This window comes from Hylobates moloch, unplaced genomic scaffold (genome assembly GCF_009828535.3).
Source record: "Hylobates moloch isolate HMO894 unplaced genomic scaffold, HMol_V3 SCAFFOLD_7, whole genome shotgun sequence".
NCBI lineage: Eukaryota > Metazoa > Chordata > Mammalia > Primates > Hylobatidae > Hylobates > Hylobates moloch.
In genome coordinates, this window is record NW_026652282.1 from 42188957 (window position 1) to 42200587 (window position 11631).

At 46.4% G+C, this 11631-nt stretch overlaps 1 protein-coding gene across 1 annotated transcript in view; it reads left to right on the forward strand.

The window, feature by feature from the left end:
- The window catches only part of RBM10 (RNA binding motif protein 10), a 46956-nt gene that overhangs the window by 14747 nt on the left and 20578 nt on the right, over window positions 1-11631 (forward strand). The window contains exons 2-5 of the mRNA XM_058441311.1: window positions 1134-1293; window positions 1389-1557; window positions 1639-1839; window positions 2236-2369. Coding sequence (XP_058297294.1) covers window positions 1134-1293; window positions 1389-1557; window positions 1639-1839; window positions 2236-2369 — 664 coding nt within the window. The remainder of the gene's footprint in view (window positions 1-1133; window positions 1294-1388; window positions 1558-1638; window positions 1840-2235; window positions 2370-11631) is intronic.

An 11631-nucleotide genomic window follows, 5' to 3' on the forward strand; every position in this document is an offset into this window, starting at 1 on the left:
TGTTGCCCAGGCTGGAGTGCAATGGCGCAATCTCAGTTTATCGCAACCTCCGCCTCCTGGGTTCAAGTGATTCTCCTGCCTCAGCCTCCCGAGTAGCTAGGATTACAGGCATGCGCCATCACACCCGGCTAATTTTGTATTTTTAGTAGAGATGGCGTTTCTCCATGTTGGTCAGGCTGGTCTCAAACTCCCGACCTCAGGTGATCTGCCTGCCTCGGCCTCCCAAAGTGCTTGGATTATAGGCGTGAGCCACCGTGCCCAGCCCACTAGATTCTACTATTAACGTTTTACCATACTTGCTTTATTACATATTTATTTCTAAGTTTCTCGTATTTTTTACACTCTATAGAGATTTATAATTTTTACAAAGCCAGATTTATTCATTTTCCTTTTATGACTGCTGGGATTTGTCTTGCTGAGGAAGGCCTTCCCCACTCTTAAGGTGATACATTTTTTTTCTTATGTTTTCTTTCTAATATTTGTTTTCTTTTTTTAAAAGTTCAACTTTTATTATAGATTAAAGGATACACATACAGGTTTTTTTTTTTTTTTAACTCAGTGAAGAAGTCTGCACAGCAGGAATCATGTGGGATGGCCCTTTTCCCCAACACTGGACCACTTGATGTTCTCTTCCATCTTCCCCCAACCCTCATTTAGATCATGACATCAGAAAATCAGGTTAAAGTTAAGAAAAAGAAGAATCAGATCATTGGGCATTCTTAGTAGTAGCATCGCCATTGGGAGCTGCTAGCCCAGCGGGTATTCCCCATGCCACCCCTCTGGATCTTGGCTCCATGGGTACTGGGAGGAGGCCTTGTTGGCCAGGGAGGCCACGCTGTGCTGCTAGAAGCTGGGCAACATACTGGTGGTGCAGCAGAGTCTCGGGTGCAGCAGCTTGGAGGTACTACCCACGTAGGCGTTGGCCTTCCAGGGTGCATCCTGGCCCATCATGCTGCTGCAGCAGCCATGGCTGGCGCTGCGTGTCTAATCGCCTGCTAGGCTGCTTGCAGGCTTGGCCAGGAGATTGCTGTGCCTCAGTGGGCACAGTGGCTGCTGTGGCTGTGCTCTGGTCTTGCAAAACAGTGGCGATGTGGTTCCAGAGGTCTGTGAAGAACCTGCTCACGCCCTTGTAGCCTGGGAAGGCGTTGATGTTGATGACAGCATGCTGCCCCATCTGGTTGTTGATGATGATGTCGGTGCCGAACAGCAATACTCCCAGCGCCTGCCGCAGGGCCCGGGGGAGTTCCCGGATGACCTCTTTGCTCGGCTGCGCTTGACAGACCAGACCCCTCAGTCTTGTCCAGTTCCATCAGGACCAATAACGACTCTAGCTTTGACACGTTGTGGCCATTGAGGAAGATGGATTCACGGTCACATTGTGTCCGCAGAGAATTTCTTGAGCAAGGGCCTCTGGACCATGGTGTAGGACTTGCTGACCATGAACACCTTGTACAGAACGGTGTTGTAGTTGATGAAATTCTAGACCACACAGGGTGGCTGGATGCCGTTCAGGCCCTCCTGATTGAACACAGTAGCCATCTTGTGAGAGTTGGTGCTGTGAGCCACTCTAGTTTTGCACATGAATGAGAAAGCCAGGCCATTCTTCTCCAGCAGCCACATGGTGTCATCCCCGCACAGGCTTGTGACTTCCACGAAGGGCAGCGAGCAGATCCTGCCGCCTTCCATGTAGATCTCAATCTTCCAGATGAGCTTGCAGGACTTGGAGTGGTCGAGCAGGGTTCTGATGGCAGGGAAGGAGTCCAGGACGATGGTTTCAGGGTGGGCATCGATGTACTCCTGAAACCTGTGCACCAGCTCCAGGGACTGGCTGTCATTCTGGTCGGCTTCAAGGATGACATCGGTTAACTTGTGAATGATGACGTCCAGGGGTCCCCAGGCTGAAGTGCAGTGGTGTGATCTCGGCTCATTGCAACCTCTGCACCCCCGGGTTCAAGTGATTCTCCTCCCTCAGCCTCCCGAGTAGCTGGGATTACAGGCGCTTGCCACTACGGCTAGTTTTTGTATTTTTAGTAGAGACAAGAGTTTCACCATGTTGGCCAGGCTGGTCTTGAACTCTCGACCTCAGGTGATCCACCTGCTTCGGCCTCCCAAAGTGCTGGGATTACAGGCGTGAGCTACTGCGCCCGGCCTCAGCTGCACCACTTCTATCCCTCACTTCCTGCACACCTCCGCTAAGGCCTGGAAATTGAGCTTCTTGATTTTCTTCTCCCTCAGCCAGTAGCCAACTCTCTTCCCTTTCATAAAGGTCTGTATCTTCCTCCTCTGGCAAGGAGCCTGGGTCCTGAGGAAATCGCCCATAGGCTGAGTCTGTTGGCCAGTGAGTGCTGGGAGCATGCGGGCACCCCCTGGTGGCGGGGATGTGGAAAGGGCTCGGGGTGCAGGGTTAGGGCCGCGTGGTGTCAGGGTCTCCACAACCCCCCCGCTACCCCCGCCCCGGCCACCCAGCTGGAGCTCACGGCCCACATACAGGTTGTTGTTCTTTTTTTTCATACGCAGTTTCACTCTGTCGCCCAGGCTGGAGTACAGTGGCGCGATCGGCTCACTGTAACCTCCGCCTCCCTGGTTCAAGCAATTCTTGTGCCTCAGCCTGCCCAGTAGCTGCGACTGTAGGTGTGCACCACCATGCCCAGCTAATTTTGGTATTTTTTAGTAGAGACGGGGTTTCACCATGTTGCCCAGGCTGGTCTCAAACTCCTGACCTCAGTGATCCGCCCGCCTCGGCCTCCCAAAGTGCTAGGATTACAGGCATGAGCCACCGCACCTGGCCTGTACAGGTTTTTTTACTTGGGTAAACTGCGTGACACTGAAGCTGGAGGCCCCGTTGATCCCATCACCCAAGCAGTAAGCTTAGTTCCCAACAGATGGTCCTTCAGCCCACGCCCCCCTTCCCACCTTCCCAGTTTGGTGATCCCCAATGTCTGATGTTCCAATATTTACATTCATGTACATTCAACATTTAACTCTCATTTATAAGTGAAAACATGCAGCCGGGCGCGGTGGCTCACGCTTGTAATCCCAGCACTTTGGGAGGCCGAGGCGGGCGGATCACGAGGTCAGGAGATCGAGACCACAGTGAAACCCCGTCTCTACTAAAAATACAAAAAATTAGCCGGGCGTGGTGGCGGGCGCCTGTAGTCCCAGCTACTCGGAGAGGCTGAGGCAGGAGAATGGCGTGAACCCGGGAGGCGGAGCTTGCGGTGAGCCGAGATTGCGCCACTGCACTCCAGCCTGGGCGACAGAGCAAGACTCCGTCTCAAAAAAAAAAAGAAAACATGCAGTACTTGGTTTTCTGTTTTCGTGGTAGGTGGCTTAGGATAACAGCCTCCAGCTCCATCTATATGGCTGTGAAGGACATGATTTTGTCTTTTTTATGGCCGCATAGTATTCCATGGTGTATATGTACCACATTTTTCTTTATCCTGTCCACTATTGATGGGCATTCAGGCTGATTCCATGTCCTTGCTATTGTGAATAGTGCTGCAGTGGCCAGGCGCCGTGGCCCATGCCAGTAATCCCAGCACTTTGAGAGGCCGAAGTGGGTGGATCATCTGATGTTGGGAGTTCAAGACCAGCCTGACCAACATGGAGAAACGCCATCTCTACTAAAAATAAAAAATTAGCCAGGCGTGGTGGCACGTGCCTGTAATCACAGCTACTTGGGAGGCTGAGGCAGGAGAATCTCTTGAACCAGGAGGTGGAGGTTGCAGTGAGCCGAGATTGCACCATTGCACTCCAGCCTGGGCAATAAGAGTGAAACTCCGTCTCAAAAAAAAAAAAAAAAAAAAGATAGTGCCGCTTTGAACATATGGGTGCATGTGATAGAATGAATTACTTTCCTTTGGGTATATACCCAGTAGCAAGATTACTGGGTCGAATAGCCAAAGCAATCCTAAGCAAAAAGAACAAAGCCAGAGGCATCACATTGTCCAACTTCAAACTATACTATAAGGCTACAGTAATCAAAATAGCATGGTCCTGGTGCAAAAACAGACACATAAACCAGTGGAACAGAGCACACAGAAATAAACCCATACATATAGAACCATCTGATCTTTGACAAAATCAACAAAAGTAAGTAAGGGGGAAAGGACTCCCTGTTCAATAAGTGGTGCTGGGATAGGTGGCTAGCCATATTCAGAAGAATGAAACCGGACCCTTACCTCTCACCATATACAAAAACTAAGATGGATTAAAGATTTAAATGTAAGACCTCAGACTATAAAAATCCTAGAAGGCCAGGCACGGTGGCTCATGCCTGTAATCCCAGCACTTTGGGAGGCCGAGGCAGGTGGATCACCTGAGGTCGAGAGTTTGAGACAAGCCTGACCAACATGGAGAAACCTGTCTCTACTAAAAATACAGAATTAGCCAGGTGTGGTGGCACATGCCTGTAATCCCAGCTACTTGGGAGGCTGAGACAGGAGAATCACTTGAACGTGAGAGGCGGAGGTTGCAGTGAGCCAAGATTGTGCCATTGCACTCCAGCCTGGGCAACGAGCGAAACTCTGCCTCAAAAAAAAGAAAAAAAAATCCTAGAAGAAAACCTAGGAAATGCCCTTCTCGATACAGGGTTTGGCAAATAATTTATGGCTAAGTCCCCAAAAGCAATTGCAACAAAACCAAAAATTGACAAGTTGGACCTAATTAAAGAGCTTCTGCACAGCAAAAGAAACTACCAACAGAGTAAACGGACAGCCTACAGAATAGGAGAAGATGTTCATAAGCTACACATCTGACAAAGGTCTAATATCCAGAATCTACAAGGAAGTTAAATCAACAAGCAAAAAGCAAAAGTTCCAATTAAAAAATGGGCAAAGGACATGAACAGATACTTCTCAAAAGATAACATACAAGTGGCCAACAAACATGAAAAAATGCTCATCATCACTAATCATCAGAGAAATGCAAATCAAAACCACAATGAGACACCGTCTCATGCCAGTCAGATGGCAATTATTAAAAAGTCAAAGAAAAAAAAAACATGTTGGTGAGGCTGCAAAGAAAAGTGCTTATATACTGTTGGTGGGAATGCAAACTAGTTTGGTCATGGGAGAAAGCAGTTTTGAGATTTTTTTTTGGAGAGAGAGATTTCTTTAATATTTTTATGGTTTCTATTTGGGGATTTAAGTTTTCACCCATCCAGAACTTATTTGGCATAAGAAGTGAGGTAAACTTTGTTTTCTTAGTGGGCAACACTTTTCTGTAAAGGATCAGATAGTAAATATTTTTGGCATTGCATTGCAGGACCGTCTCTGTTGCAACTAAACTGAAAGTAGTCACGGACAATTAATGAATGAATATAGCTGTGTTCCAGTAAAACTTTATTTATTTATTTATTTATTTATTTATTTTTTTGAAACAAGGTCTCTCTGTGTTGCCCTGGCTGGCTGGAGTGCAGTGGCACGATCAGAGCTCACTGCAGCCTCTGTCTCCCTGGTTCAAGGGATCCTCCCACCTCAGCCTCACACACAGCCAATTTCTTTTTTTCTTTCTTTCTTTCTTTCTTTTTTTTTTTTTTTCTTTTTCCAGTAGAGACGAGGTCTGACTACTGTGTTACCCAGGCTGGGGCTGGAACTCAAGGGTTACTCCTGCCTTGGCCTTCCAAAGTGTTAGGATTACAGATGTGAGCCACTACACCTGGCCTCCACTAAAACTTTATTTAAGGAAACTGGATTTGGTCCACTGGCTATAGTTCGCTGATTCCTAGGCCAGATAGTTATTGTAACTATTATTTATTGACTAATTCGTTTTCCCCTTGTTAGTTTGAAATATAACCTTTGGCTTATACTGAATTTCCATGTGTGTTTTTGTATGCTGTAGATTCTATTCTATTTCACTGATCTGTCTATTCATGTTTTAATTCATTTACCTTTATAATTTTTTTTTTTTTTTCGAGATGGAGTCTTGCTCTGTCACCCAGGCTGGAGTGCAGTGGCGCAATCTCGGCTCACTGCAAGCTCTGCCTCCTGGGTTCACGCCATTCTCCTGCCTCAGCCTCCGGAGTAGCTGGGACTACAGGCGCCTGCCACCACGCCCGGCTAATTTTTTTTGTATTTTTAGTAGAGACGGGGTTTCACCGTGATCTCGATCTCCTGACCTCGTGATCCACCTGCCTCAGCCTCCCAAAGTGCTGGGATTACAAGCGTGAGCCACTGTGCCCGGCTATAATGTTTTAATATTTGGTAGAGTTCCTCTCACCTTGTTAGTTTTTTGTTTGTTTGTTTGTTTGTTTTTAGTGAGAGAGAGAGAGAGAGAGGGTCTGGCTTTGTCGCCCAGGTGCAGTGGTATGATCATGGCTCACTACATCCTTGACCTCCTGGCCTCAAGTGATTCTCCTGCCTCAGCCTCCCAAGTAGCTGGGGATACAAACACGCACCACCACGCCTAACTACTTTTTGTATTTCTTTGTAGAGATGAGGTTTTGCCATGTCACCCAGGCTGGTCTTGAACTCCCGGACTCGAGCGATCCACCCACCTCATCCTCCCAAAGTGCTGGGATTAGGAGCATGAGCCACTGCTCCTGGCTTATCCTTTGTTTTTTGTGTTTGTTTGTTTGTTTTGAGACAGAGTCTCACCCTGTTGCCAGGCTGTAGTGGAGTGGCGCAATCTCGGCTCACTGCAATCTTCGCTTCCCAGGTTCATGCGATTCTCCTGCCTCAGCCTCCTGAGTAGCTGGGATTGCAGGCATGCGTCACCACACCCAGCTAATTTTTGTATTTTTAGTAGAGACGGGGTTTCACCATGTTGGCCAGGCTGGTCTCCATCTCCTGACCTTGTGATCCGCCTGCCTCGGCATCCCAGAGTGCTGGGATTACAGGCGTGAGCCACTGCACCCAGCCTATCCTTTGTTTTTTAAAACTGCTACAGTAACTTTTTTGTACATGTGCAAGTATGTGTATACTTTAAATTCCCAGAAGTAGAACTGTGGGTCAAAGGGTATATAGATTTTTAGTTTTGTCAGCTATTGCCAAATTCTCCTCCATAAGGATTATTTCATTTTTAACTCCTACCAGCAATATGAAAGTGCCTGTTTTCCGTACAGCCTTGCTGTTTGTTTTCAAACATTGGACTGTTGTAAATCTGTTAGATTAAAAATGTTCTATCAAATCTTCCTTCCAGAAGAATTCTAAATAATAGTGATTATTGTATAGTACAATACTATATTATTTAATAGTTATTATAAATAATAATTTTTATATAATTCCAAATAATGTAGATACTCCCTCCTCTAGGAGGTAGAGCTTAATTACCCTCCTTTTGACTGTGGGCTGGTCTTAGAGACTCACCTCTAAAGAATAGAGTAGGGAGGCCGGGTGTGGTGGCTCACGCCTATAATCCCAGCACTTTGGGAGGGCAAGGGGGGCGGATTGTGAGGTCAGGAGATCGAGACCAGCCTGGCCAACATGATGAAACCCCGTCTCTACCAAAAATGCAAAAATTAGCTGGGCGTGGTGGCGGGTGCCTGTAATCCCAGCTACTCAGGAGGCTGAGGCAGGAGAATCGCTTGAACCCGGGAGTTGGAGGTTGCAGTGAGCTGAGATGGCGCCACCACACTCCAGCCTGGCAACAGAGTGAGACTCCATCTCAAAAAATATATATATATATAGAGAGAGAGTATGGAGAGAGAAATAGAGAAATTTTACAGGGAAGAAACCTGGCAGACACCACCTTAACTAGGTGATCATGGTTAACATCACCAGAGATAAGTCATGTTGTTATCATGTACTCTTCTGTGATATGATCAGAAGGGCATCTCACTGTCTCACTTCTGTTGTATGCTTCTCCAAAAAAAAAAAAAAAAATCCATAATCTTAGGTCTAATCATGAGAACACATCAAACAAAACCAGTTAAAGGGCATTCTACAACATACCTGGCCAGTGCTCTTCAAAACTGTTAAGGTCATTAAAAACAAACAAGGACAGACTGATAAACCTTCACAGGCCAGAGGAGACTGAGGGAACATGACAACTACATGTAATGTAATATTTAGGATTAAATCTTGGATCAGAAAAAGGATATTAGCGAGAAAATTGGTGGAATCCTAATATAATCTGTAGTTAATTCCTTAGTTTTGACAAATGTGCCCTAGTTTTGTTAATATTAGGGGAAGCTAGGTGAAGGGTATACAGGGATTCTTTGAACTTTTCTGTAAATGTAAAATTATTTCAAAATAAGAAGTTTGACTTCATCAAAATTAGAAACTTTTATTTTTGTTGGTTTTATAGCGATGAGTTTTCTGTATGTCGCCCAGGCTGGTCTCAAACTCTTGGGTTCATGAGATCCGCCCGTCTTGGCCTCCCAAAGTGCTGGGATTTCAGGTGTGAGCCCACCACGCCTGGCCAAGATTAGAAACTTTTGGAAGCCTCTCTGAACCTATTCTGGTTCAGGGACTGCTGGTAACAACAAGAAAAGATTAGAAACTTTTTTTTTTTTGAGATATAGTCTCACTCTGCCGCCCAGGCTGGAGTGCAGTGGTGCGATCTCGGCTCACTACAAACTCCGCCTCCCGGGTTCACGCCATTCTCCTGCCTCAGCCTCCCAAGTAGCTGGGACTACAGGCGCCTGCCACCGAGCCTGGCTAATTTTTTTTTTTTTTGAGACACAGTCTTGCTCTGTCGCCCAGGCCGGAGTGCAGTGGCGCGATCTCCGCTCACTGCAAGCTCCACCTCCCGGGTTCACGCCATTCTCCTGCCTCAGCCTCCCGAGTAGCTGGGACTGCAGGCACCCGCAACCACGCCCAGCTAATTTTTTGTATTTTTTAGTAGAGACAGGGTTTCACTGTGTTAGCCAGGATGGTCTCGATCTCCTGACCTTGTGATCCACCCGCCTTGGCCTCCCAGAGTGCTGGGATTACAGGCGTGAGCCACCGCGCCCGGCTGATTAGAAACTTTTATACTTCCAAAGACACTATCAAGAAAGTGAAAAGACAACCCACAATGAGAAAACATATTTGTAAATCATATATCTGGTAAGGGATTAACATCCAGAATATATGAACTCTTACAACAACAAAATTACCCAATTTAAAAATGGGCAAAGGGTTCATGACCAGCTTGACCAACATACTAAAATACAAAACTCTACTAAACTCTCTACTAAAAGTACAAAACATCAGCTGGGCATGGTGGCAGGCGCCTGTAATCACAGCTACTCGGGAGGCTGAACCTGGGAGGCGGAGGTTGCAGTGAGCTGAGATCATGCCACTGCACTCCAGCCTGGGTGACAGAGTCGTACTCCATCTCAAAAAAAAAAAAAATGGGCAAAGGACTTGAATAGACATTTCTCCAATAAAGATATACAAATGGCCAGTAAGCACATGAAAAGATGCAAAATAACAAGTGTTGGTGAGGATGTGGGGAAATTGGAACCCTTGTGCAACACTGGTAGGAATGTAAAATGGTACAGCTGCTGTGGGAAACAGTTTGGCAGTTCCAGAAAAAGTTAAACACAGTATTACCATGTGATCCAGCAATTCCACTCCTAGATATATACCCAAAAGAATTGAAAGCAATAATTCAAACAGATACTTGGACACCAATATTCATGGCAGCATTATTCACAATGTCCAAAATAACCAAGAGGTGGAAACAACCCAAGTGTGCACGAACAGATGAATGAACAAAATGTTGTGTATGCATACTACAATAGAAGAGTATTATTCCGCCATAAAAAGGAAGGACATTCTAACATACTGCCTTGTGGATGAACCTTGAAAACATGCCAGGTGAAATAAGGTAGACACATAGGGACAAATATGATTCCACTAATATGAAGTACCTAGAATAGGCAAATTCATTGAGACAGAAAGTAGAATAGAGGCTGTGGGGTGTGGTGAGAATTGTTTAATGGGTACAAAGGTTTTTTTTGGGATGATGAAAAATTCCTGGAAAAGGTGATGGTTGCATAACGTTGTTAGTGTACTTAATGCCACTGAATTAGACAATTAAGAATGGTTGGCTGGGCATGGTGGCTCATACCTGTAATCCCAGCACTTTGGGAGGCCGAGACGGGCGGATCACCTGAGGTTGGGAGTTCGAGAGTAGCCTGACCAACGTGGAGAAACCCTGTCTCTACTAAAAGTACAAAATTAGCCGGGAGTGGTGGTGCAGGTCTGTAATCCCAGCTAATCGGGAGGCTGAGGCAGGAGAATCGCTTGAACCCAGGAGGCGGAGGTTGTAGTGAGCCGAGATTGCACCGTTGGACTCCAGCCTGGGCAACAAGAGTGAAACTTGTCTCAAAAGAAAAAAAAAGAGGCTGGGCACAGTGGCTCACACCTGTAATCCCAGCACTTTGGGAGGCTGAGGCGGGCGGATCACCTGAAGTCAGGAGTTCGAGACTGGCCTGGCCAACATGGTGAAACCCCGTCTCTACTAAAAATACAAAAATTAGCCAGGCATGGTGGCACATACCTGTAGTCCCAGCTACTCGGGAGGTTAAGGCACAAGAATTGCTTGAGGCCCGGCCCGGTGGCTCACGCCTGTAATCCCAGCATTTTGGGAGGCCAAGGTGGGTGGATCACGAGGTCAGGAGTTGAGACCAGCCTGGCCAACATAGTGAAACCCCGTCTCTACTAAAAATACAAAAATTATCCAGGCGTGGCTGCGTGCATCTATAGTCCTAACTACTCGAGAGGCTGAGGCAGGAGAATCGCTTGAACCCGGGAGGCGGAGGCTGCAGTGAGCCGAGATTGTGCCACTGCACTCCAGCCTGGGTGACAGAGCAAGACTCCATCTCAAAAAAAAAAAAAGAATCGCTTGAACCTGGGAGGCAGAGGTTGCAGCGAGCCGAGATTGCACCACTGCACTCCAGCCTGGGTGACAGAGCGAGACTCCATCGCAAAATTTTAAAAAAAGGATGGTTAAGTGGTAAATGTATATTTTACCACAATAAAAAATGATCTAGAAAAAATATACAAAAATTAAAATTTTAAGTTTATTTTAGGCCATGTACAGTGGCTCACGTCTGTAATCTCAGCACTTTGGGAGGCTGAGGCGAGAGGATCACTTTAGTCCAAAACTTCAAGATCAGGCTGGGCAACATAGTGAGATCCTGTATCTACAAAAAATTTGAAAATTAGCTGGATGTGGTGGTGCATTCCTGTAGTCCCAGCTGATTGGGGCTGAGATGGGAAGATTGCTTAAGTCCAGGAGGTGGAGGCTACAGTAAGCTATGATTGCACCACTGCACTCAGCCTGGGCAACAGACCAAGACCTTGTCTCAAGTAAAATAAAGTTTATTTTGAAACAGTCTATCCAATGTAGTTTTAATTCTCATCTTTCTCTTTTTTTTCTTGATATGGAGTCTCGCTCTGTCACTCAGGCCAGAGTGCAGTGGTACAGTCATAGCTCACTGTAACCTAGAACTCCTAGGCTCAAGCAGTCCTCTCACCTCAGCCTCCTGAGTAGCTGGGACTATAGATGTACACCACCATGCCCAACTAATATGTTTTGGTGGTGATGATGGTGGTTTTGTAAAGATGGGATCTTGCTATGTTGTCCAGGCTGGTCTTGGCCTCAAGTGATCCTCTCATTTTGGCCCCGCAAAGTGCTGGGATTACAGGATGAGCCATCTTGCCTAGCAAAACTTTTTTTTTTTTTTTTTTTTTTTTG